The 27,224-nt window shown below is 40.0% G+C and overlaps 1 protein-coding gene across 6 annotated transcripts; it reads left to right on the top strand.

Annotated features, from left to right (window-relative positions):
• Positions 1-239: 239 nt before the first annotated feature.
• LOC149941350 (dihydropyrimidinase-related protein 1-like) lies at positions 240-26,753 on the top strand. 6 transcript variants are annotated; one of them, XM_090180126.1, is made up of 10 exons: positions 240-478; positions 1,906-2,196; positions 21,458-21,552; positions 21,667-21,740; positions 21,864-21,974; positions 22,911-23,402; positions 23,589-23,971; positions 24,026-24,205; positions 24,279-24,594; positions 25,684-26,753. In XM_090180126.1, the coding sequence occupies exons 2-10, from the start codon at positions 1,924-1,926 to the stop codon at positions 25,767-25,769; spliced, it is 2,010 nt and encodes a 669-aa protein (XP_090036252.1). In that variant the 5' UTR covers positions 240-478; positions 1,906-1,923; the 3' UTR covers positions 25,770-26,753. The 6 variants fall into 6 exon arrangements, with proteins under 6 accessions (XP_090036252.1, XP_090036253.1, XP_090036256.1 ...); XM_090180127.1 differs by having other exon boundaries at positions 1,903-2,196; XM_090180129.1 differs by lacking the exons at positions 240-478; positions 1,906-2,196 and adding exons at positions 10,185-10,693; positions 10,874-11,016.
• Positions 26,754-27,224: the final 471 nt, after the last annotated feature.

The following is a 27,224-nucleotide window of genomic DNA, read 5'->3' as shown; positions in this document are numbered from 1 at the left end:
CCCACCAAAATTGCCTACATTATAATATAAATGGGAAAAAAAAACAGAAAAGATCGCGTAAAAGGGATCCATAAAAACGCGAAGTCGAATTTACCTCGTTTTTTGGGCACGCTGGAGAAAGTGATAAGGGGCTGAAATGTTTCCGGTCCCCCCTTCCTCCGATCAGCGGGGATAGGTCCGGTCGGAAAAGAGGCGTGAGCTAGGAATTTCAGCGTGGGAGAAAACAGAAAACGCGTTCGGTTGTAGTAACTATCGTTTGGTCCTCGTGGCCCATAAAGCTTGCCAGCGAAAGATATAATTCCTCAATAAGTAGTTGAGAGTCCACTGATCTAGTACAAGCACTGATAAAGCCGACTTAGAGGGGTAAAAGGGTTAACATCTTTTCATCCGTTACCAAGGAAACCTCAACAACACTCGATCTCTCTTTTTCCGCGGCGTCTACACCAACATAGCCAGGGAGGCCACCAGTATCTTTTAGGTGAGTCCCTTGGTCATTTCATTTCTCTATTTCAAAATTAAAATTACGTATATTTCGTTATTGCATTGGTCAAATATTTAGCGATCCAACGAGTTTAATTTTAACCCAAATTATCGATGGTCAGTCGCACGTATTTCCATTATTTGACTAAAATATATTTTATACAATATATTATCATATTTTTAAAGGAATATATTATATTTATGAAATTTAAGGCGCGGGAAGCGTAGAGTATTTTTTTAGGGTGTGGTACCGTTTATACCTGAACGTAAAGAAACGCGTCAGTCGTGAAATCGTAACAACAAAAAATATTCGACGCAGAGAGCGCTAGACAAATTGGCGACGCGAATCAACGTCAATAAATGTTATTTGCAGTTAACGTCAGAATGCCTTACAATAGAATTGCCGCATCACTGACGTATCAATACGTGGAGAATGGGATGCGTGTAAATATATGATATAATAAATTGTCATGTCGCATTCCTTTCTGTATAGCCATAAATAATGCTTTGGCAACGAAGTGGCGAGACAGCCTATCCTGACAATGGATTTTTCCGCCGGCCCAAACAGGGCCGTCTTTACGTGATTGGGGGCCCCTGGGCAAAGCGATACGCGGGGCCCCTAATAATTCCAGACAATTTCTTAAAGGCCTAGGTTTTTTTCTGCCTGTCCCCCTTTAAATTAACTTATTGGAGCACAAATACCCCGGTGGTAGGTCAACCGCTGAACATGTTGGCCTAATTTAAAGGGGGGCAGGCAGAAGAAAAACTAGGCTTTTAACCTCCAATGCAAAGTCCATCGTCGCCCTAATCTTCAAATATTGGTTCAAATAAAAAAAATGCGACGGTCTACACCGTCTATATCACGAAAAGACATGTTTTAGATAGTTTAAAAATTTGTAAAATGTAAATAGACAATACTACAATTTAAAAAATGTGAAAAACAATATTTGTAAGATTCATCTTTTTCACCTTACAAAAGTTGAAAATGGGGCCCTCCAGAATTTTGGGGCCCTAGGGCAGTGCCCTATTTGCCCAATGGGAAAGACGGCACTGGGCCCAAACAACGGTTATAAACGAACAATTTAGGGTCTCGTCACTTTTGTGTTACGGAAACACACGAAAAGCACGCGTTGCTGGTCGCTCGACGGTTTCTGTTAATTGAATGAGTAGGCAAATAATTGAAACTTTTTTTAAAATTCTCGTAAATGAAGGCAAATTGTAAGGAAAGCTAACGAACTTAAAGTGGGTCGGCCCCTTGTTTTTAATTGTTTATACGAAGAGTTTTTTAATTAGCTCTTTATAATAATTAACGAGAAAGGAAAAGAGGGCCGTCTTTGCGAATTATACAGTTTTAAAAATAAAACGCGAAAGAGGCGTTCTCTTTTTAAGACCAAGTTTGTTCTCACCTTCGTGTCCGCTTAGCAGACATCGTCCATTCGCGCCATGTCCACCCTGTCGCCTGGAAGTCGCGGTTCGAGTCCCGGAGGATTGTCGGTTCACACCAACAGCGGAAGCCGTCCATCGACCCCTCAGAAGAGACCAGGGTCCAGCGGTGCCTTCTTCACCACCGTCCAAGACCCGCAGGATGCCAAGTCTCTGGACTTGTCCGGAAGTAGGGGGAAATCTTCCAGCGCCGCTTCTTCGCCGGGAGTCATCGAAAGTCCAGTTTCCAGACACGAATCCGGAAAATTGGAAGCCCGACCGTGGGGATCTAGGGTAAGATTTAAGTACATTATAAATAAGTACCAAATAAAATTTGCTTATGAAGAATACGCACTTTGTTTTTGGCTTTAATAATAATTACCGATAATTAGCGCTTTTATCGCTTAAACGACTGGGATTCGTTTAAAAATACGATAAATACTAGAGTTGGCCAAAATAAGTTTTGGTGCATTGCGGGTCGAACACTTTTACATCCGCATTTGGCCTATTTATTCCGTCAATGGAAAAATTTCAAAAGATCTTTTCTTTATAAGAAGAATCGCCCTTTCTAATTGAATCATCAAATTGGTTTCCTTCACACGCGCGACCACTATTAAAAGTGGTAATAACCCTCCTACTTCTACGTTTCCTATTTAATGAAAACCAATTATTAGATGACAGATTTGGTCTCGAAATCGATTGCGACTTTAAACGACCTATATTTGAATATGGGAGATTTTACCGTTAATTATCCCTGATAAATTCAAAATAACCAAGTTAAATAATAAGACGCGTGATCCATTAATCTACGGAAGTTTTCGTGCGCTACCAAAATGGATTCTCAAAAAAATTTCGCGTGGGCCGAAAATTAGGTTTCATTTCCTGGAGACCGCGGACCAGAAAAAGAGCCTAACCATCATCTCGCACGTCACCACCGTTTCGAGAAACTAGAAAAAGGTAGCCGGGAAAAAGGTACTCGAAATATAGATGACGCAAATCCAGGTTAAAGGTACTACCGTGAGAGATAAATTGGGCAGTGGACCACGCCTCGCACCTTATACTTTGATGTCCGACAATTCGACCGCATTGCGTCTTTTAATAATCGGGTCCCGAGGAACAATCTAGACCATGGAGGAAGAAGGCTGGACACGCCGGAAAGGGTAAAAAAATTCCAGGAATGAAAAGAATATAAAACGCTTCGAAAAGATGGCTTCGTGACAGACTAACACCTGTCTCTTCTTTATTCGCAGCGAGGCACGCTCCCACTAACCGCCATTTTTACAACCTCAATTTCCTCCCCGTGATCGTCCCCCGCAACCTTTATGGGTATCACTCCCCTCACCCCTTGGTAACGCGACGTTACAAGGTTTGGTAAGCCTCACGAAGTTATCCATCAGCCACCCCCCGTTTTGTTTGATTCCGCGCTACCCCCCGCGATGCTGGTGCTTTACCTCGTTCTTGCCCGTTGATGTGATCTTTAGCTCGGGGTCCCTTTTCGAGAGAAAACGTTATTTTGGCGCGGAAATGAAGTCAAGTAACAACGACTAAAATTTCCCCAATCGGAGCTATACGGACGGTTATTTCTTTTTCAAAATATTGAGCGTTTATTTGTAATTCGTGAAACGGATAAACGTGATAAGCGTGATATTCAGAACCCAATTTTCCCGCTATACGCAACGCGATCGAAAGCGAAAAATTCGCTTTAGTATTCACGAAGACGCGTGTATAGGGTGATGCGAATTGCGACCTTGTAGAGAAAAAACCAAGATTGAGCAAAAATCCGTTTAAATATTAAATATTTCGCTTTGATGCTGCGTGCTTTATTCGGTATAAAATTTTCATTGTTTAGCTTGTAATCATAAATAAAAAAACGTTCTCCTTTTCAAGGGCATATATAAATCAGGCACCACCAGCATCGCGATATTAAAAATAAACACCTGCGGATCTATATGGAAAGTCGTTAAAGTCGGTTCGTTATTGGGGATCCACTTTTGAATTTCAAACGAATACGTTGAACGGTAAACGGCTCGGACCTTTTTTATCGCGCGTGTCCATGATCTCTTCGGTACAACGACAGTGAAAGTTGAAATCCAGGCGCGCGCCCAAAAACTTAAATCTGGCTCGAGAGCCAAAAAAGTATTTTTCGAAATCTTTGAGGAAAAATACGTTAGGGTTAGCCAAGAGTCAGTTCGTCAGTGGAAGTGTATAGTTTGCTCGTTTTTCGTAATCTTCCGAGTAAATCCTCACGATATTCCAGATCCCAGCTGCGAAGAGAGTCAATTCGATTTCGTTAATATAATTAGAGTTGATTTAAAGCGTGTAGTTTTCGCGATAGTTTTCGTGACTGTGAAATTAGCGACCTTACCAAGGATATTACCGTAGACGTGCCCGCACTTTCGAGAGTTTAGGAGTAAAGATGGACTTGTTCTCGCCTCCCGCTCAGATTCCCCACATGAAGGTGAGTGCGAATCCCAATTCGACCATCCCCCATTTTCTTCCTCCCCCTCCACTCGCTGAGAACTATCCCACTTTTTCCTGTAGAATATAGTATTAGATGGGTTTGCTTAAGCCTCGCAAGTTTGCGATTTAAAAGGCTTAGCATTGAATCATAAAAAGTCAAATGTATCTGAAAATACCGCAATAATAGTTATAGTCGGCGTGGTTATACGATCAAAATGCCCCCCCCCCCCCCGCTGTATTATATATCTGTATGTAAATGTGGAAGATAAATTCGATCGTCCTTGGCCCTGCGATGAATCGAATCGTAAACTACGTTTATTATAAAAGCAAAGTCTCGAATTTTTGATATGATTTGGAATTTCAAACAAGCTTTCTTTATGCTGGTTTTAGTATTGATAAAATTCTAGTGTTGTTAATTTTCCGGAAAAATAGAATGCGGAACAATTTCCGGAAAATTTTCCGCAAATCGGAAAAATAAAAAATTGAAACATAATTTACATTTTAGGGGTTTTTAATGTTTTTAACTATTTATCGATATAAAATGTCTAATATCAGTAGACATACTACAAAACATTAATAGTGTTACATTGTTAATCAGTTTAATCTAGTCTAGAGGTTTAGTTTTACTTTCAGATTCGAAAAAATTAGGTGAAAATGCCGTTTTATTTAAATATGCAAACAATGTATAAGACTAATCATGGAATGAAAACTTTTTTTATTTTTTTTTCGGAAAAATACGGAAAATTTCCGGAAAAAAAGCCTCGGTGATTTTCCGGAAAATTTTCCGAGCGGGAAATTTTCCACTGAAAATTTTCCGACTTACAACACTATAAAATTCCATACAAAAAACGAGATTTAAGTCATATCCACCGCGCCTTGATTACTACAATCCTTCAGTACGAGACTGAATTATCCATTATTTCCGTTCCCGCTTCAAGTAGTGACAGACATATTAAACACGGTTTTGAAAATCTTAACATTAGAAAAATATTCCCAAGCCTAGACGAAATATTCCGGAAATATCAGATACTTATTTAGAGTAACAAGAATGCAGCAGTTGAACACGTCTTAGATAAGTGAAGGTTTAAAAATAACGATATACAGAGGCAAATAAAGTACCGCGAGATGGAGAAGATATTATGCAAAATCACGCTTTCTGTTGTATTTTCCCCTCGCTCGTAAACAACCATTCCGGTTCCTTCTAACATTGGTGCGCGACTGCTAATGTAGGCGGAAGTAAGATTCGAACATCATCTAAAAATAAAACTCCGCGAGTCTCCGCAGCCTCTTCCGTCACTCCATTGAAGAAAAAAAGAAGAAAGAGATACCAAGAAAACCGAATATTTTTTTAAAAACAAACTCAAAAAAAGGTACAGCCAGTGGTTGTTGGCTCAGTCCAACCACCCATCGAGCGCTTTTACATTTATATAAGCTTACGCAATGAACGAAACAGGTTTCCCTTTCTCCGCGCGTACTCTTAAGTATAAAGGAAGAGAAAGATTATTCTCATTTTATATAAAAAAGATACAAACTTTCTTAATCTACAACTCTAGATAATCGAGCGGAAAGTTGGCCTATTTTAGATCTAACGGCGCCTGTAGAAATAGTAGAACCGCCTCGCAGCAACGCGTCGCGGTTGAGCGTTATTCAAGCGGCATCCATCTCTATAACTCCGTTGTAGAGGTCGGTAACGGTTAATTATTATCCATGTTTAAATTGATTTTTTTCGGGAAAAAATGTAAACAAAGAAATTTACCGGTTAATATTTCGGAAAATGTTTAAAAAACATGTATTATTCGTAAAATTTGAGCTTTTTATCGAAAAAAAACATCGTTTTTCCAATTAATTTTACAAATTTATCAAAAAATTAATCGGATAATACAGAAATATAAATTACTTGATCAAAACGTTTTACGAATAATTTTGGGAGCTTTATCTATTGAATAAAAGTTAACCATCCCCGACCTCTACTCCGTTGCAGGTTAAGATAGGCAAAATATCTAGTACATTTATGTATTAGCCTAGCTGATTATTATTATTATTACTATTATTATTATAAAAGATACGAATTTCCGGTAAATCGGCGGGGGGAATTTCGATTTTCGCCTACTTTTTGTTTAATTAATCCATTTTAGAAATGTTTATTGCGTATATTTCAAAGTGATCAATAAATATTTATTGTAGATTATTATTTTTAAGCCTCATTATAGCATATTTTCAGCTCCTAAACAATCATCAAATCGCACGTTTATGTACGTCAACGTGGTAATCTCGTCATAACCCGTTCTATACTTACCCTGGACTCGCCAAACGGATTAGGTATTGCTCACTTGTAGTACTAAAAATAAATTAAATTTTAAATCTTATGTATGTTAATTAATTAATTATCACTTTGAAATATAATGCAAAAGACTGTATTTTACAAAATATTATAACGCGCGCAGGTATACTTAGAAATTCGAAATTATCTTAACCCACAATTGAGTATAATTAGCATTCAACATTTAATCGTAATTCTAGAGTAAATAATTGATAACTAATGACGCGAATTCTTATTAAATTTTCCAGCTGTTTGATTTAATTAGTTACTGGATTTTAATTAAGCCAACGAGTCTAAAATAAATAGTGGGAATTGGTATTTGTATCGATTCAGCGTGCACCCAAGTAAAAGCCAATACCGGTACGCCCGAATCGATGAAATGCTACATTGATTTCTTGCCGAGAACCGAGACACACAGTTACCATCTGGAGAAATATCGCGAAATAATATAAAACGTGCCATACGCGTATATTTAAAGCTCCATTTGGCAGGCCAATTTTCTTCCTAAACTTTGTTAATAGGTTCCCGTAAAAGGTTTTCTCCGATAAAGTGGTAAAAGATAAAAATTCCTTTAATATTAAACGCCAATGGAAAACTTCTATTCTTCGCGAGATCCAATGCAATTCGTAAGAGACCCTCCCTACTTGACACTTGATTGAAAGCTAAGCGGCGTGTGAAGTCTGCTACCGCAAACTTTAAACTTTAACCTCACTCGCGACGGATTGTATACAATTGGAGCCTGGACTGGAGTATAAAAACGTCGGCTAAAATTGTCGTCAGCGTGTCTAGATGTCCCAACAACTCAATTCCTCTAAGTAAGCTCGCGAGGATGGACTGCTTCCGAAATTTCTGATCGACCGTCTCTAGCGTTGAATGACCCGCGAACCGCGCTTTTTTACCCGTCGGAGATGGTCCCAAGGTCGGGTAGACGCGCAGACGCCAAATCGATCCCTTCTCTCTCATCCCGCAACTTATCTTAAAAGTACGTTAGGAAGGCGTGCCGTACTTGTTCCACGACGACGGGCACCCGATGTTGCCCTATGCCAAGGCCTAGTCGCGAATCGCCTCACTAACGCCCCGGTGTCATTGCCACCGTAAGTTGGGTGCGGAAAGAAAGGAGGCAAAGGCTTAGAGATATTGCCGCTATTTAAACACCCAATGTAGAAAATAAACCCTAAACCCATCCCACGAGTATTTATAGCCGCCGCTTTAAGAAAAGAAAGTAGAAAATGTAACGAACAGTGGCGGAGAGGGGGGGGCTGAACGTTACAGTTTACCTACGCCATTTTATGTAATAAACATATTTGTGTGGGTCTCAAATTGCGTCTCATGCCTACGCTTTGGCGCGTACGTAACCATTAAAAAACCATATATTTTTGTCGAGGGTAGTTCCCCGTTCCGTCACCTAATTTGGGCTCGAAGTCAAAACACAAACGGAGTAATTCTTTAAGAGGTTTTCAACGTTTGTATGTTCTAACGCTGATTTATGGTGCTTTAAATTATACTATAAGTAAATAAGTACGGGGATCACGCCCCACCCCTAATGGTAGGCTTCTCATTAGTGGGTTTCGTTTTAGGAACAGTTCTTATAGTAGGTCAATTCGAAATAAAATAATCAGGCCTAGTATTGGCTACATGAAATCGGTACATCGATAAGGCTTAGAAATGGTACGTGGGAGTATCCCCTCTATAACGTACTCGACGACCTCGAAATCCACGGGAATGTCCTCACGCTGGTCCAACAATCAGACCTCTATAATGACCCCTAGAAGAGGACGATTAAAGTACCATTAGATCTTTTAGGGCGATCTCCTCATTCTTATACCGGGTATTATTATAGGTTCTTTTAGAGACCATATTCAACCCGTAAATATTTCTTAACACGCGGCTGAGGAAAATTTACCCCTTTCAGTCCCTTTGGCCGAACTATCATCTAAGCCTCGCTTCGATTGTAGTCTATTGTAGTCTATTATCGCGTTTGTTTATGATACGTTGGGCGCGCTTGTTTCTTTGAAACATAACTCGGCAGGCGCTTTTCTTCTGGAAATTGAAGTGTCATGGCTTAGACATAATGAGAACTGGCGTATCTAATGAGCGTATCGTTTAGTATTATATATTTTGTTCCTTCTTCGTTGGACCTTTTGCTTATTGGTGTGATGTAAGATGAATGTACGCGCTCGTAACCGGCCGAGGCCTACTTTATTTTTGCCAAAAATAATTCCGGGTTGAATTTTTATTAGCCTCCCCCGCACGTAATTTTAATGGAATATAACCGGCTATCTTTCCAACAATGGCTCATTATTTTGGCTAATTTATGCAAATTACAGCCCCGCGTACGATTTAATGTCAGTTTTCGACTGTAGTATAAATTAGAACGGGGAAATAATATTTCCTCATTTTAATCGCCAACCCACGCTGAAATCACCTTTAAGCTTACAAAATTTTCTGATAGAGGGCTCCACTTGTTCTATACGCGATAATCCTCATCTAGGTTTACTATCACGGACTAAATGGGGAAACAATTAATTTCGAAGCGATTACCTATTTATACTAATAGAGATATTTCCTTACATCTACGAGAGATGGCGACACGAGTCGCGTCTCGGAATTTTAATCATTTTATTGACCCAATCCCTGACTCTAGCGGGGAAAAAAAATAACGTGAAATATTTCTGCGGAATAGATAGAAGGGGGGAGGGGGGAGCTCAGGGTTGAAACGAGAGGTCGGCGAAACTGTAAATATACACGATGGGGCTACGAAAGGGCACGATCTTTTTATAAATAACCTTTTCCGCCATGGAGAAAGGAGCGAAATCAAAATACACAAAAGAAAACCTTTTTAAGTCTCCCATCGAAGTCTTACCTCGCGTTAAAACGCTATTATGTTCCGTAGAAATCGGGCCTATCATTTATCACTCGCCCCTCATCGGGAATTTTAAAATATTCCCAGGTAGATTAAAATACGTCCGTCGTCCACGTTGATTTGGCTTCGCCGGACAGATACCGACCCGTTGGAGTTGGGGGGGGGGGTCAAATCGGCGGTACGCGTTAAGAGGAAAACGCGTCCGTCCAAATTTAGCGCCCCTCCCCTTTTAGCAGAACCCGGCAGAACGGATTCGGTCCGCCAGGTTCTCCCTCTCCGCGAAGCAGCCGCTCTCTCTTCCAAGATCTTCCGGCCTTCTCGTGGTTAGCCCTCGCCATCCGCTAGCCATCACCTCACCCGTCACCCTCATCCCGTAGTCCGGAATAAGAGTCGCGTGCTTAAACCACGGTATCAGGTGACGGTCGATTGCTCGATCAAAATCGCGTCGTCTGCTGGAGGACCTTGGACGATAGATGCCATCCTTTTCGGCCATTTTAGGCTAGTCTAGCGCGGCTCCTCCGCCAAGGCCGCTGGAAGGAATATACGATAGGGCGGGAAAGGATCACCTTCCCCCCCATCTCTCTCTCTCTTCCAAGGTTTCCTCTCTCTAGAATCCATCCCGATCCTGCTTTTTTTCATTATTCCCAGACTCCGAGTCTAAGGCAACGCCGGCACGAAAGAGAAGGGCGGCTCAAAAACCACTCTTAAATCTTCCTCCGGGTTCCTTTTTATTCCTTTTCTGGCGATCTCGGCCCGAGTAGGCTACCATTTTGATAGAATTCGCAATAGCCAATCCGATTTAGCGTATTTTCCCGCGGTTTTCTAACTTTAGCGGAATTTTCGGCTCAGCGGCCGCTAGGACGGTTTCGCTCTCCCTCTCGCGCTAGAAATCATATTGGTCGCGCGGCTCCACACTCGGACGAAGGGCGGCTTTACCGACAGAGGCCGAACTGACGAAGCTCTACTCAAATCGTTTTCATTTTTTGACATTTTTAAAATTAAAGGATTACACCCCCCGCTCGGTGACAGTCTCTCGGAAGTGCGCGCGGTCTAGAGGAGTGGACGAAAAAAAAACTGAAAAGGATTGTTTATCCGTCCCCGAGCTCATATGATTTCCTCCTACATAAACTGTTGCCCTAGTCTGATGCGTACGTAAAAAAATATTCTCCCGTCCAAATTTTTAAGTAGTTAATTGGCCTTTATTAAATTTAATTGACGCTTATAAAATTAAATTAATTGGTGTATATTCTTTGTTTTTTCTCTCGAAATCACGCTTGTTATTATCTCTGCGCTTTTCCGGCACTATTTGGTGTGGCTGTAATATTTAGAGTTTTCGTTTTAACCAATTATTTAAAAGAAAAAGGGAGAATTTAAGGAACTAAAAAATAACGCGTGTATAGAAATGGCTAAAACACCGAATAGCACCGCTTCTGGGACCACTCCTTCCAAGAAAGTGCCGATTCACCTACAGGTGAGCGCAATCACGCAAATATTTACAAATTTAAATTAAATTGTCTCTTAAATTATTTATTTTTTTAGTAAATAATTATTTGTCAATATAATTTAACGCTTTATTGTTAAATTTTAATTGGTGTTAATTTATTTAATATTGTACAAAATTGGTGGCCAAACTCGCGCGACCACTTTCGAAAAACTCTTTTTACTTAATAGGGGGCCTCTTCTTTTTTTCAAAGATTTTATTTTTTATTTTATAATTGCGACCGTAAAAAATTTTACTCTCTTCCCGTAACTAATTTGTAAGTTAAAAACAGCGTGGTTCTTTATATTCTTCTATATACGCGCTTGTACTAATGATTGTTGAAAAATTTAGGGTATATTTTAACATGGTGATAAAAATTTCAAGGTTACGAAATATTTAGCGCCTTAGGCGATTTTACGGTCCCCTTTCTAATGGGAATGATGTTTTGATTTTTGGTCCGCTGGGCGGGGAAAAACACAATATAAGACGACTTTAATTATTGTCGTAAACGCTATCGCCTTAGGTTGGACCTGGGGAGGGAGTGGGTTTTTCGCTAGGCTATATAATAACGGGGTTTTATCCGCCAAAAATGCACATTTATTGATCCGTAGGCCTACCAGCAAACTCCGCTGGGAATAAAGAAAAAAAGTTAGAAATGGCACACACCGCCGCGGAGAGAGAATGCAGGAGCGCGTTGCTATTGGCAACGGGAGTTCCTCTTCTCCGCGTAACTCTCTCCAATACACGAATAACACGCTTATCGTTACGACTACCAACTATTTCTCTCAAAATATAAAATATCTTAGACGGTTATTTACAGTCTGGATTACGCGTGATTAAAATTTTAAATACACCTGGGATTTTATAGTTTTATCAAAACTATTGACATACTTCCCCGTCTGCAGTCGAATTGATTGGGGGTTTCTTAAAAACTGGTAGGTCAAAAAATTGATTTAACCCCTGTAGAAGTGTCTCCTCCGCGGTACTCCACCGTTCGAAGGAGGAAACAACTACGAGGTCTATTTCTCTTGGTTTTCTTACTTTATGAAGGTATTTAAGAAACGAGCAAAGAAGGCAAAAATGGAACACTTCTACGCGAAATTACGTTGTTCATAACCTCATTTACGCAATATTAGAACAAAAAGGGGAAAAATAAAACCAGGAAAAAAAAGTATTATCATTGTCAGGAAATAGAAACGATCCATTTAATGGTAATATTAATGTATAATAAAGGGGGGAGGGGGGGACTTCCCCGCGTGAGTCAGATCTGGAGTGTTGTGACGCCGTGCGGTGCAGTCGTACTTTCAGGAGGGTCGTTCAATCCAAGGTTGGTTTTTCCCGACAGTTAAAAAGGTCGTACACTTGAAGAAAGCAAAAGCGAAGGAACGAAAGGAGGGGTCGGCAACGGTCGGAAAGGGGTTAGCGCACTCGACGGGTCGATACCTAAAGTCGCTTCTCTCGAGCACCCCGAACCGAGACATTTTCTGGGTCGATATACCCAACGACTGCCGATTTGATGACTGCCAAACACGAAACGCGGCGTCGTTTCAACTCTGATCCAGGGTTGGCAAAATCCTTGTTTTTTTTAAAAAGAACAAAAACAATGTTTTTTATTGTTTTAAACAAGATTAATTGTTTTAAACTGTTTTTAAAGCGAACAATAAAAAACACATAATAAACAATAAAAAACTATGTTTAAAACACGTTTTAAACTAATCATTATACTTATGAATCACGAGTAAACTCATTTAAAGAAATATTACGTATCATTAAACGTATTATCATAAGTGGCATAATTACCCTAAGTGTGTCAATAAGATGAATTTTTCCATGATACCTTGTTTAACGAAATTGACGTAAATGACGTCATTTTTCCAGTGACGAAATTTACGTAATGTGTTGGCGAAGCGGCGTCTGCGGCGCGAGCATTAAAAATACCATATAGAGTACTTGAACGGAATTCGCGAGTCCTACGGTTCTTTGGTCTGTTTAGAACAAGCTCAAATTGAAGATTTTCTGTGGGAAAGGCTCCTATTGGCACACTTAGGGTAATTATGCCACTTATGGTATTATAAATAAACTTACAGGGAGAAGAACCAATGAGTACACGCTTATTTAAACGAGCCAAGAATTTCGCTAAGCGTTTTTGACCAACCATTGACCACCTTAGGGTTTTCGATGCCCCATGCAAATACTACCTAACCCGTAGTAGGGTTTTTAAAATAGTTATCATCCTGAAATTTTTGGTCGCATAGAACTAAGAAAAGGGAAAATATCCACACATTGTTTTTAGTTTTGGTTTATTGAAATGTGCACGTCTGCAGTCATAAATCATCACAAATAAACAATGTTACATTAAATAAGATTTTAGGTACCTCTATAATCTTAAAACTTCCATCACGTCATAAAATTTCTAAAAAATCGAGAAAGGGGACCGAAATCCCTTGATTTTTATCTTGGAGTGCCGCCTAGTTGGTTTTAGCCCGATCTGTCCAGACCGGCCGTGTTTCTTGTTACTTAAAACCCGGCACAACCCGACTAAACAGCAACCCTACTTTTATCACGTGCATAGGTAATGTCACAAATAGATGTTAAACAAAAAGACAAAATTCAATGCGCTCGTAGGATTTTTGCACTGGTAGGAAATTTATGAAATCATATCGAGGATTTTCAGTCGCTCTTTTCAGAGAATCTTTAAATCAAACTACCCGTTATAAATACAATTTACCTTTCTTAGAGCCTTGGAATGATTTTTTCTACCTTTTCCCTCATATTGAATAACGAAAATCTTACCAAAAACAATGAAAATTTACCATATAAAAAACATGTTTAAAACACATAGTTTAAAACGTTTAAAACAAATTGGTGTTTGTTTAAAATATTTGTTTTAAACGTGTTTTAAACACTTGTTTTAAACCTTTTGTTTAAAACTTGCCAACCCTGCTCTGATCGCTATTTCTAAACTTTACTTTTGTTTGTAAATATTCTAAGATGAGTCACTATAACCGCGGTGAAATAATCCCACTTTTACAAAGTGTAACACCACCTGGACAAAACGTGGTTAAAATGGGGCTATTTAAAATATAACGCGCGCAATAGATCTTCGACATAAGCTCCTCAAAAAGCCTACGCCCATGCTAGGAAATTTCCCATTCAAAACGCGAACTCTTTTCGCCTCTTTTCCTCCCCGCACCGCACCGAGTATCCCCGCGTTTAGCACCAACATACTCCGAGGTGAAGGTTCGCCAAACGCCGACTTCACCCCTCTCTCACTCTTTGACGGTAGTGGCGACTGATAGTCAAATTAGGCTAAAGCGAATGGCCCCTGACGTTCTCCCCGCACTCCACTTTCTCATTAAAGTCGTCCTGTTTCGCGGTAATCACTATTGCCATTAAAATTGTAGGCAGCCTCTGACATTTCGACTAGCGAAAAATCTTCATTCGTCGTACCAGTTTAGTTCGGAGCGCTAATTTGGTTCGCGGCGTTACACGGGTTAAGCCAGCACCGGAAAACGTGCAGGCTGTACACTCAAAGGCACGTCTATACACTCCCGCGGGCTTCCACTACACGTTTTTGGGCGCTGGCTTAACCTCTCTAATATTCCCCGTTGTCGATACGCCAAGAATAAATTTCAATAAAATAATTTAACAAAATGATTTCCTTGGCCGTGGCGGGTGGGTACGCTCAAAATGGCTACGGTGAGATCAAAGGCCGGCTTAACGTGGGAAAAAAAGTTTCCTTTTGAAAGAGTTAAGGTTAAGAACTGGTTCGCGAAAGAGAAATAAAAAGCTTTTGTGGGCGCCCAAATTGAGATACGCGTGGGTGCGGATTCTACCACCAAATAATCTTCCTCCCCCTCTCAAAAAAACCCCTTCTCGGTTATTCGTTATCAGTCGCTCTTGTTCGACGCTGTTGTCAGAAATAAGCGAAGATTTCGCCTTTAAACGGTCCTCATTAGCATCTTAATTGTTATTGTCTCGCGAAAATGCTAATATTATCGCCATTATTTGCGTGTTTCCTCTTGGGCCCGCGCCGCGTCGCGCCAGGTGGCGGCCATATTGCGGCGACGAAAACCAAAAAAAGAAGAATCGAGAGGACCTTCGTTCGTCTTCCGTTGTTTTCTTAGAATTAGGCGCTTCCATTAAGACGAGCCCAGTTGACAGTCGCGCCCGAAGTTGGAGGAGTCGACTGTACCCCCTTTCACCTAGCTCGTTTCAACTAGGAACTAATTCGGCACCAGGCCTCGGAAGCGGCCGAAGTTTTCTGCGGAAGGCGAGATTAAAGGGCTGCTGCGCGTGACAGGATGTTTTTGTTGCGCCCCCACGCGGGAAAACCTCGTGCTTTTTATTTCAAACATTGCCTAATTAATTGGGTGAGACGGAATATGGCTAAAACCAACCATTGCGGGAAGCTATTACGAGTAACCTAACACGCCTGAAATATATATACATATATATTTATATATATATTTTATAAAATGATATGTCACTATTAATTTGAAGTTGAGGATCGCGTAACGCGAGGCTGCCTTAAAAATATTACGAATCTTTCCCGACGTGAGAAATTGATGACAGTCACGTGGTACAACTGTCAAGGTTATAGATACGTCGAGTTAGCGTTCGAGTAGACTATCGAGTAACGATAGTGGTACTAAAAATATCCGTCGAGTAGGGCTTCACCGCGGTTTATGGTAGTTGAACCACCAGGAATATTTACAATGGCGGATAAAGTGGGCCTCTACGCTTAGATAATATAATTCTATTACGTTAATAGCAGTCGCGCTTGAAACGCGATGACGAGATAAATCGTTAATATAATTAAGATTGTAAGGAAATTCTCCTTGTCACTTGTCACTACGTACTTGTAATTCAACGGGATGAAAATAAACCCAGATGCTCTAGTTTTAGCGACAATGAAAACCACATTTTCGTCCGATTTCCTCCGACCAGCTATTCAACTCCCAAAAATGAAACGCCGTGTAACAATGGGAGGACATTGTGATCGTCTAATATAATGATGACACTCGTTACGACCTTCGTTAAAAATACGACCTAGTCCTTGAATAGAGTAATGGCGGTGCTACGTCACACGACGTCACCTATGCTTTTTCCTATTCGTAAAAAATTCGCGCCCACAATGGCGGCCATGGCCAAAGCTACGGAGTGCTACTACTCTATGGTAACTGTTCTTAATGCGTCAGTGAACAGACCGTACCTTTTCTACGATTTAAACGTAAACCACGGGGTGTAATTTAGACAATCAGTACTTAGATCGCGGACCATCCTGTAGCTACGAGTTGATAACCACTTCCTTATTCCGACATATTTAATAAATTCAGCCCTTTGTGAAAATGAATCCACCCAGCGGATAAAAAATGAATAAATCTCCCGCTAGCTTCTGCCTATTTCGAACGCCCACTTTTTTTGCTTCCATTTATTTAAATGTAATTCTTACGTCACCCAACTAAAAAAGGCCGCCTAATGCCCCCTCTACGAGATTTGACGTTTTAATTCGCTCGAATAAAGTTTTTACCGTAGTAACAACTTTACATTTAAAAAAATCAACCCGTTTGAAATATACTTTAATAATAAAAACGTTTTATAATCTCATCTCTAACTTGGAATGTTTTTTCGAGCATTTGAAAGCACCCTTAGAATTTCTTTGTTATTTTTTATGTAACGTAACTTTCCTCTTACTATTTAAAAGAAGTCATTATTCCTACGCGAATTCCTTTAATTACTCTAAAGTAATTATAAAAACCTCCCACTGAGATATTTTTACTCTAATTAGGCTAAATAAAGTAACGGACGACAAAATATACGGAACAAATTTATTATCTCGGGATAAGAGAAAAAAATGGCAGTCTAACCAGGGTGTGGTATTATTTTGGAAGAAAATATCTTAAAAATAAACTTTGTCAAGTCAGAAAAAGACACGACCCCAATCTTTGAGATTGATGAATAACGGGAGATTAAGTACGGAGGGACAAGTATCGTGGACTTTCGCGGGGTATCTATTTAGGGAATATCGGATACCGTGGTTTATTTTCAAAAGATGCACCGGCCATGGTTTTAATTTATAAAACTGATACCACATAAATCGAAATACGGGTTAGCTAAGTTTCGAATGTCGAAATGTTTGGAAAATTTCGCTAGTTTTGTGAAGGTCGCGAAAGTTCATAACGTGGCTGGATGAGTAAATTAAATTTATTTCCAAGATAGATAAGAATTCGAATAACATACTAAATAAAGTAGATACGTAAAAGTGGTCACGCTTAAACGAACACACCAAATGTGATAACCGCGTGTCAGGGACCCCGAAAATTTACCGCCATAAGAACACATTCGACCAAAAAACATTATTATACACACCTGTACAAACTCTAAAACGTGTACGCGTATATAAAACACGTTATTTCGTAAACAAGATAGTCGCGATTTACATAATTTACTCACGGGTCATTACCTTAAAATTTATAAACTCCTTTCTTAGAACAAACCCCTTCGGCTTATAAATTAAGAGAAAAAGGTATAATTATAAAAGGCGGCAATATTTAATTACAAACGCGAATTCGAATTAATGTCGGCGCGCTAATTTCGAAAGAACCGCTAGGGTGGCTTGGCAGAAGATGAGCGTCCTTTTGTCTCGAAACAATTTTAGCGGGAATTAAACAGTTGACCCAATAAAAAGGGGTGACAATTACTGGCCTAAAGCCTCGAAAAAAATATAATTACGCTCGTATCTAATCGAGCTCTCAGTTTCAAATTGATATTTGTACAGTCCAGTTTTATATAGTTTCGAAATTTTAAAGGAAAAGTTTCCGAGACGGTAAAAGAGAGATAGAAAAATAGGAATTTTTTGGGGAAAAGTTTCTTTGAGGCCCGATTGAGGAGATGGGTCTATCTATAGTAGATGAGGTTTCGATGATAGTACGGGGAAAGGTAGGATGCGGGGTACGGCGCGCGCGCCTGTATTCTAACGCCATCGTGGAACGTTACGCCTCGGATCGAGAAGCATCGTACCTTTACGGGGAAAAGTAAATAATCCAACGTGACCCAGAAAAAAATAGAAAAAGGGGCATCAACGTGTGCGCGCAATGTCGCCGTCTTAATTAAAATTCGATACGTACAAGTTTTGTCCTCGCGCCCAGTTTTTCTTGGTTTGATATTATTCTCGGTGATAGAGCGGCGGCAGAGTGTTGGGGGATGCCATTAGCGACGGCCGTCTAAAGCCGCCTTCCAAAGATATTCTTTTCAATTATTATTATGAATCGAGTAAACGGCATCAAAGTAAGAAGCACGATTTTTATTATTAATATTATGATTATTATTTTGGTTCTCTCTCCCAGGGTCGGGGTCGGTTGATAACCAGCTGGGGGTTTTTTTAATTAGAATTTACTTTACGCGTGAGATATTTTGGAATTGCCATAATGATTAGGATAGAATTTCTTCGAGCGTAGCGAATAAAATTAAATCTTTCATAAATTATTTTTAAGCACGTATTAATTTTTCAGTATTGTTGTTTTCGTAAGTTTTAATTTCGTATAATTTAGATTTAAAGCCTGGGAAGATTACGTATTAAGTTTAAAACGCCTATGTAATGGATATTAATTAATTATGGGGTGATAATGTTTTATCACGCAACACTGGACGCTTATAAGTTCACAATTCGAACTGGTTCTAATTAAAAATCTTTTTACGCTTTAATAACTCCAGAAACTATTAATAAGTTTAACTAATATTATAAATATTATCAGAAAGTCTTTATCTATGAAATATTGACGGTTACCGGTATGTTTTCGATCATCCTGTCACTAGGAACTAGTTCTAGTCGGGAGTGACAGGTCTTAAGTTAATTCGGGATAGGTTCGCCCTGATGCACTTCAATACCTACGTGATAGCGTATCGTGGTTTTTATGAAAACGCATTTATGTCTACTCAACTGTATAGTATTTAGATAAGAGACTACTAAGTGCTTGCGAAATTCCAAGACACAAAAAACGCGTTAGATTGTATACGACAGTTCGTATTGATAAACCATCGAGCCTTATACTATACAATATTTTGGCGCCAAAATAACCCAGCGGCTGCCTGGTTACGTGTACATTAAGCGAAAAAAAACGCCGGATAATCAAAGGTAGAGGCAACATTGCAACCAATACAACAGCGAGCTCGCGTAACAGCAGAAGTATATAATCCATATCTGACGAGAGAAGCACTATCCTGCTAATGCTATTTTCTTAAAACTAATTTTTCAAAATACATTATGATAGAAAAAATGTTATACATAATTTGTTAACATTATCAAACTATTATTTTATTTATTTTTTCATTTTATATTGTTTGACAATTGAAAAGTGTCTCGACCAGCGTTCCAAAAATAGAACTTTTTTGGAATATTGCGCGTATCACTGGTAAATATGGTAAATTATGGTCAGTAAGGTGTTACATTGTTTAATAATATTTGAAATCAAGAAAGTCATTGAAAGAAGGAATATATAAATTTCAGAAGATCTTAAAGGGAGTATAACCCGTCTTGTTTGGTAGGGTGCCGCCCCTCGCTAGGGATGCTTGTGGAAGCTACTCGGTATAGTCTAAGCGCACCCTACCAAACAAGAGGGGTTATACTCCCTTTAAACTTAATTTTCATTACTCTAAAAGTCTGTTCTAAATCTTAAAGGTTTTATCTCGTTAAATATGGGTTTAGGTTTATACCATAACGTTGTTTACCATTATTTACCACCTGTTAAACACAACTTCGGAACCCTGGTCTCGTAAGACGGATATGATATACTTCTGGTAACAGATATACGGTACAGAATCAATTCGCCCTCGACAATATTAGTTTATAAAAAGTACTTTCAGCGGAGCAAGGATGCGTTAAAACATTCCGAATTCCTTCACGAAGACATGATTATAGTTCCGCGAATAATTTTCGTCTTAATGTAATCCCTATACGTAAAGAACCGTCGCTCTTATCGACTCCATTTATCAACTCTCGTTGCCAGTTCAGCCGACTATGCGTGGGATGTTTAATGCGTCTTCAGAAGCCCGCCCCTAATTGCCCCTGCTTTTGATAAGTCCCTGGCAGCCCCATCAGTACCTTATGGTAATAGCGACCGTACGCCGGGAGTTAACAAAGGACAACGAAATGGGTATAAGAAAAGTTTTATGAAGTCGCGGTTGGCTCTGAAGAGAGAAAACTTCACCCTTCTCGGCGTTTCGGGGGTTAAAAGTGACCTAAGCAGGATGCGCTTATTTAGACAAGCAACTTGATGATGGGCTTAAATATTGGGGAGGGAAAACTCAACTCGTTGTTGACTCGCCGTAACCCAGTTTTATGTTTGCAAAGAAGAGCCCGCAATAGCTCGTTCAAAATTCTCTCGGCGCAACCGAAAAGCGTAGAAATTCAAAAGTCGTCTGCTATTTCTTCACATATTAAGTTCACGGATATTAAGGCAGATGGCGCTATATTTTATAAGCTCGAAGCCTATACGAGTTCTAGTTCTACTCCTTTATACGTGCTACGTTGTGTTGATACATTAGCAAGAACGCATTAAGGTTATCGGAGAATATAAAACTTCAACAATAGATACTGTTTTCATGATTCCTGGTAGATAGTCTCCGCCTACACTGAGAGAGAGCGTGCGATAGTAGCGGAGTGTCTACCCCCCCCCCTTAACAGCGAAATGGGGGAAATATTACGCCAAGCAGGAATCCATATCTCTACTAGGATTGTTTATCGCGGCAGATTTTCGTCTCGATGTGGCTGACGGTTTTTGTGACGTCACTATGTTTACAGAGGAGATTTTTTCTCTCGTAGGCGGGGCCAAAGACGTCAGAGTGATCTTACCATACGTGATACGGCGGGATAAGCATTCCAAGTAGAGGTATGGATTCCTGCGCCAAGGAATGGCGGAGGGGAGTGGTTTTTATCCCTTCAAGAGGCGAGCCAGGTGCTGCACGCGCATTCTCTGTTATCCTAATTATTATATTCGTGACAATAGGTAATGCATTTCTTTACGCGTAAAACTAAAATAATTATAAATTCGCCTGTACAAGAAAAACGAAAATTCGCGAATAATTTCTAAAAATAATGAAGAGGCTCGTTGAAAAATGAATGCTGGGATGTGTGGGGGAAAGATGGAGTGATATGAAAGATGGAGATTAGTTGGATGATGGCCCTCATCATCCAACTCATCCTCCATCTTTCATATCACTCCATCTTTCCCCCCACACATCCCAGCATTCATTTCGTCGTTGTTGATATACTCCGCATCGTTATAATTAAAAACAACCGCGAATGAGGGACTAAGGTTAATTAGCTCAAAGTTCAAAGGTTAATGTTGGAAACGGAATAACTAATTGACTTACAGCTTAAGCGGAAACTTGAGAATAACGATTAGTAAATAAAATCATTTTTTTTTGGCAGAGTTCGCACACGCGATTGGTGATCAAAGGAGGAAGGATCGTCAACGACGATGGCATCGGAGAAGGAGACGTCTACATCGAGGATGGCATTATCAAGTAAAATAATAATCATATTTATAAAGTATTTTTCTCTCGAAAAAGCGCACGAAAGAATGCCTTTATAATTAGTGGCCCGTAAAACAATTAACCTTTGTTTTTTTCCACCCGCAGGCAGGTGGGAAAAGATTTGATCATTCCCGGAGGCACTCGATCCATTGATGCGAAGGGGAAATTCGTTATTCCAGGTAAAAATACAAACGCCTTAATCCTAACATCGTGCGGTTTATTTTTAGTCTAGAGTTAGATATATATGTATATTTGTTTCCGGGTTGAAACGCTTGTAACTAATTTTTAACGATTTTCCGTAGGCGGTATCGATGCTAACGTGCACCTGCAACTGCCTTTCATGGGCTCCAAAACGGCAGACGATTTTTACCAAGGAACCAAGGCGGCGTTGGCCGGGGGAACCACCATGATCAGTAAGAATATTTTATACGCAGACAGACATCTTTACTATTACCATTAGGAGGCCTTACAACAGCGACAAACGAGTAGTTCCTACCATTAAAATTCGCTTCTTCGTTTAAGTAATTTACGAGCTTACCTGATAGTTCAAAGAAAGGCGGGTAAGTATTCAATCGCGTACGGCGGCTACGGCGCTTTGGGGGAATATTGATTCAACTATATCTTTTTGATGATATTAAGCCCAATTTGGAACGGTGATTCCCAAATAAGCATTGGCAGCCTCGACTTCCCGTTTCGAACGCCCTCCGGAGCGATTCCCCGCTTTCTCCGCAAAATAGATTAAGGCGAGACCAACACCGGGAGGATGGAGATGAGGACGATGCGGGGAGAGATGGAGAGGGGGATTGCGCGTGGCCCGGGGTGGCGCGTGGGGAGTCGGCGCCTCCTGGGGCAGGGTGGCCAGCTAGCTAGATAATCCCCCCATACTCACTCGTCGGCACTGGCTCTATAAAATAGGCGGCGGATTAAAGGCGCCAGGAGGGGGGGGGGGGGGGTATCCACCAAATGGTCTTTCACTAAATTTGAATAAAGGGATGGGGTGTGAAGAGCTTTTTTCATTTGGACGCCTGATAAAAAAACAGTCTGGTTTGGTCACGCGTAGTTTAGTTTTATGGGTGGAAAAAACGCGTTATTAGGCGTCTGTTACATTTAAATGTCTGTGTCCTCTCTCTAGCTACGTTTGTAACGCGTGACCTATGTTAGTTGGCTGGTAGTTTGGTCATTATACCCCGTCTTTGAACGTACTACGAGGTGATCATGTTCAGTAAAAAAGAATTGTAAGATTTTTAACCCTGTCTGGGATTTTTCGTATCGTCAAATTACGCGTACCATAGAATAAACCTACCGTAGTTTACGGGTAATAAAAACGAATTTTTTATTGGCGCGCGCAGTTGGCTGTGCCCTGGACCAAGGCAGTCTTTTGGAATCGTACGAAAAATGGCGCAGCTTGGCGGATGAGAAAGTTTGTTGCGATTACGGATTAACGGTGGCCGTCACCTCCTGGTCAACGGCCGTGCAGAGCGAGATGGAACTTTTGGCCAGGGAGAAGGGCATCAGCGCCTTCGACGTCTACATGACCTACAAGGGAAGCCTGATGTTGAGGGATGACGCGCTCATCGAGGTCCTCAAGACCGCCAAGAACCTGGGCGCGATCGTCAGAGTGCACGCCGAGAACGGGGACATTGTGGCCGAAAACGAAAAGAGGCTTTTGGCCGCCGGGGTCACCGGACCCGAAGGAGTTTTGCAAAGCAGGCCGGACGAAGTCGAGGCCGAAGCCACCCACAGGGCCGTTGTCTTGGCTAACCAAGTCAATTGCCCGGTTTACATTCAAAGGATGACCAGCCAGAGCGCCATCGACATTTTGGCCCAGAAAAGGAGAGATGGTACGTTTCTACTTTCCTCGCCAGTTATATATGACATAGCTTTAGTCACAAAATGCTCTACCGCTGCGCTCGCGTATTCAGGACTTCATTTAATAGGAACATTTTTGTTAAAAAATAAAAGACTTTATCAGCAGCATTTATTTGACACGATAATAAAATGATAATAAAACAATATAACTCACCCAGGTTGCATCGCCATGGGCGAAGTATTGGCCGCTGGCTTGCATTCGGATGGTTTCAACTACTTCAACAAATGCTGGAATCACGCGGCTGCTCACGTGACTTGCCCACCATTGAGGGCAGATCCCACCACACCGGATGCCCTGGTTGAACAATTGGGGCTCGGCAACTTGCAAGTAGTCTCGTCGGATCATCGTCCTTTCGTTAGTTCGCAAAAAGCGGCTGGCACCAATAATTTCACGCTTATTCCACACGGGGTTAACGGAGTTGAGGAGCGTATGTGCGTTGTTTGGCAACAGGGAGTCAACAGCGGAAAACTTGACCCTTGCAAATTTGTAGCTGTCACTAGCGCTAATGCGGCTAAATACTTCAACATATACCCGCGAAAGGTTGGTTGTTCGTCTAAACCGTATTATTAGTTAACAATCGAATGCTTTTTTTAGGGAAGGATCGAAGCTGGTTCTGATGCCGATGTTGTCGTCTGGAATCCAACCATCAGTAAAACTATCTCGGTTAAAAGTCAACTGTCACAGTGCGATTTCAATGTGTTTGAAGGGTTAGAGGTCAAAGGAGTCCCCGAAGTTGTTATTTCTCAGGGTAGAATTATTGTTGAAGATGGGCAGGTTAGCGAACTAGTTCACTATCACGTTAGCCACCATCGCGTCATAATGCTAATAATTTCCCTCTTTGAAATAGCTTCATGTAAGCCAGGGTGTAGGTCATTTCGTAGCGACTCCTCCATTCTCACCGTACGTCTACGTTCAACTTCACGACAAAGAGAAGGGTAAAGTTAAGAAATCTTCAGTTGAGGGTTCAGTATCGGGAGATCGGGGAGCGCCATCGCCAACATCCTCCGCCGGTGACAGCTACCAGAATGGCGATGGACTTGAAGATTCACGAAAAATGCATCTGCCCCTTCAGCCGTCAGGGCCCGGACAGCCAGAATTCCACACAAGGCCTCCAACCAGAAGTGGAGGAAGAAATCTTCAAGATTCTTCTTTCAGTTTATCAGGTAAATTAATCGTAGTTTTCTTAATTTAGTCAAATCTTGGCGAAATAAAGCTTACAGGTGTAGGGAACGGGTAGCTTCATCAATGGTTTCCAGTTGGATAAAGCCTAAGGATTCAAAGCTTTACGCGCCATCGCTCTCTTTTTGTTTTTTTAAATCGAGCATCATATTATGGTAGCTGTACGTAAAACTTGAATCTCGGAGACAATTATATCCTTATTTTGCCTTAGCTATCTCCACTGCATAATGATGGTGCCCAGGTAGTATGGCACGCCAAACCGGACAAAATTCTTACTTCAAACTATAGTATACTTCTACTTTATCTCATACTTTTGTCTCACAAGCTAGCATTCTTTGTACCCGTGAAATAGCATACTTCGTACACGCGAACTAGCATACTTTACACTCGCAAACGTGTATACTTCATACGCGCGATTACCGCCTTCCTCCTCCTTTAGATATTGAAGCCGCGGAAATTTGAAATCTGGCCGTAAGGTGTTTAGATTCAAATAACGCGCCAGCGAATGACGGGGAAAGTCAGCGAAAACGTTTCACTGAATTCTTGAGCAGAAGTGTGCGCTTATGAAATATACAAGTTTGAGCGTCCCAAGTATTCTAGATCACGCGTACGAAGTATACACGTTTGCGAGTATCAAGTATACCAGTTCGCGCGTATGAAGTATAAACGTTTGTGAGTGTCAAGTATGCTATTTAGCGTACGAATTATACTCGTTTGCGTAAAGTATGCTAGCTTGTGAGACAAAAGTATGAGATATAGTAGAAAAGTATACTATATAGTGTGCAGTAAGAATTTTGTCCGGTTTGGCGTGGCATACTTTGGGACGATGTTACTTACGCCTGGCAACCACTGTTGAAACCTGATTCCACAACCATTGCTACTCCTTTAGTATTTCCTCCAAAGCCCTCGCGTGAAATGCGATGCAAACTTATTTCCTCAAAAACGTTTGTCAGATAGCGCCGGTATTGCCATCTACATTATCTGACGCGAAGTTATTTTAAATTTTTTGTCCTTAAGAAATAATATTGCACAGGAGGTATCGCCATCTACATCTAATGTTTTAATTTTTACAGGTGCCCAAATTGATGACAACAAGAGTCCGCGTTCGGGAATTCGAGTGCATAACCCTCCCGGTGGACGTTCAACTGGTCTATGGTGAAAACTTCAAAATGGACTATACATTGGCCAAATTATTAAAAATGGAAACATTAAATATAAAATTCAGTATAAAAGAGAGAAGGAGAAACCAGCCCTAAAAAAATCCCCTTTTTGTCTATAATTAACTATCATAAGATAAATTTTCTTTGATGAAAATTATCATAAAAAACAAAATATTCAAACTTAATATTTAGCTTCTCAAAATAAATTCACTCATGGCTGCTTTCGATTAATAATTAGATATAAAAACACGCTACAAACACTGGTAAAACGCGCCGCAGAACTAAAATAAGCTCACCTTAATTAAATAACATTTAATTTCTAACAGGAAATTATAGGTTTAAATATAAAGTCATCATCATTAATGAATACCTTCATTATAATTAATAAAGGTGAGGGGGGACGTTAACGTGCCATACATATGTGTAAAATTTATTGAACAAACATTTTCTTCAGAATCTCAAAGAATTTTATTTAAATCTGTATTTTAAAATTAATTAGTGTAATTTTTTCCATGCAAGACTTAGAAAATATCTGGCCAAATTTTTTTCTAAGCAAAAATGGGGCTTTTAAGTTTTAATTTTATATTTAATTTTATAGTCTCCATGTATGTATAGATTTTTTAATTATATTTTAAAACAAAAATGGTTGACTATAATGGTTTATTATTCAAAGCTCCGCTATTAAAAATTTATTGTAAATATTTTTTCGCAACTTTTCACAAATGAAAAAGAAGTGTTTTTAAAGAATACAAAAAAATGTGTTGTATTTTTATTTTGGGGATAATATACAAAAAAATACATATTTAATACTGCCAAAGTTTTAAGTTTGTAAACGAAAAAAAAAGGTGTTTGCTAACAATTGAAAGCGGGAAAAAAACAACCCAAACGGAATCGTTTATGTATTATCATCTTCTCCCATGTAAAAGCTTTGTGTAATTTATTTCAGCCCAAAATGTTGCAAAAACAAATTAAAAGGTTTGTTCGTAAGTCGTTTCTTCCTTGAAAGATACAGACAGACATGTTTCAAAAATCGTCAGCTAACAAAAATTAACAATTCGGCTGTCTAACGGCCAAACCTAGTAAAAGCCATTTTGTGAAAATTTCGACTTTGTAGTAAATTCAAGAATAAATTCAAATTCTACGCTTACTGTAAAAATACCATACGCAGTAAAATTCGTTTACGAAGTAGGATATATTAGTAGATACAATTTATATTAAAATTATAAACTTAAAAATATATTTATAAAAAAAAATGTCGTTTACAAGGTTTTGTTAATGAACAGCCGAGTCGTGAATTACAACTAAGGGTCCGTTCACAATTGACGTTTCAAAGATTAACATTTAGAACGACCCCTAACTGTAATAGCATTATGAACCTTAATATTATTAAATACATTCAAATTTAAATTGAATAATGCTTCCCACGCGTTCTTCGTGGAAGCCCCACAACAATT

The sequence above is a fragment of the Leiobunum rupestre genome, chromosome 6, assembly GCF_980474605.1.
Source record: "Leiobunum rupestre chromosome 6, qqLeiRupe1.1.hap1, whole genome shotgun sequence".
NCBI classification, from domain to species: domain Eukaryota; kingdom Metazoa; phylum Arthropoda; class Arachnida; order Opiliones; family Sclerosomatidae; genus Leiobunum; species Leiobunum rupestre.
The sequence above is the reverse complement of the archived record's forward strand: the minus strand, read 5'-3'. Positions and strand labels throughout refer to the sequence as shown.

Excerpts from the sequence above, each read along its gene's own strand:
- LOC149941350 (XM_090180126.1), top strand. The coding sequence starts at position 1,924 with ATGTCCACCCTGTCGCCTGGAAGTCGCGGTTCGAGTCCCGGAGGATTG. Across the intron at positions 2,197-21,457 it reads CCCGACCGTGGGGATCTAGG|AGTTCGCACACGCGATTGGT; the intron begins GTAAGATTTAAG and ends TTTTTTTGGCAG. Across the intron at positions 23,972-24,025 it reads TCAACATATACCCGCGAAAG|GGAAGGATCGAAGCTGGTTC; the intron begins GTTGGTTGTTCG and ends TGCTTTTTTTAG.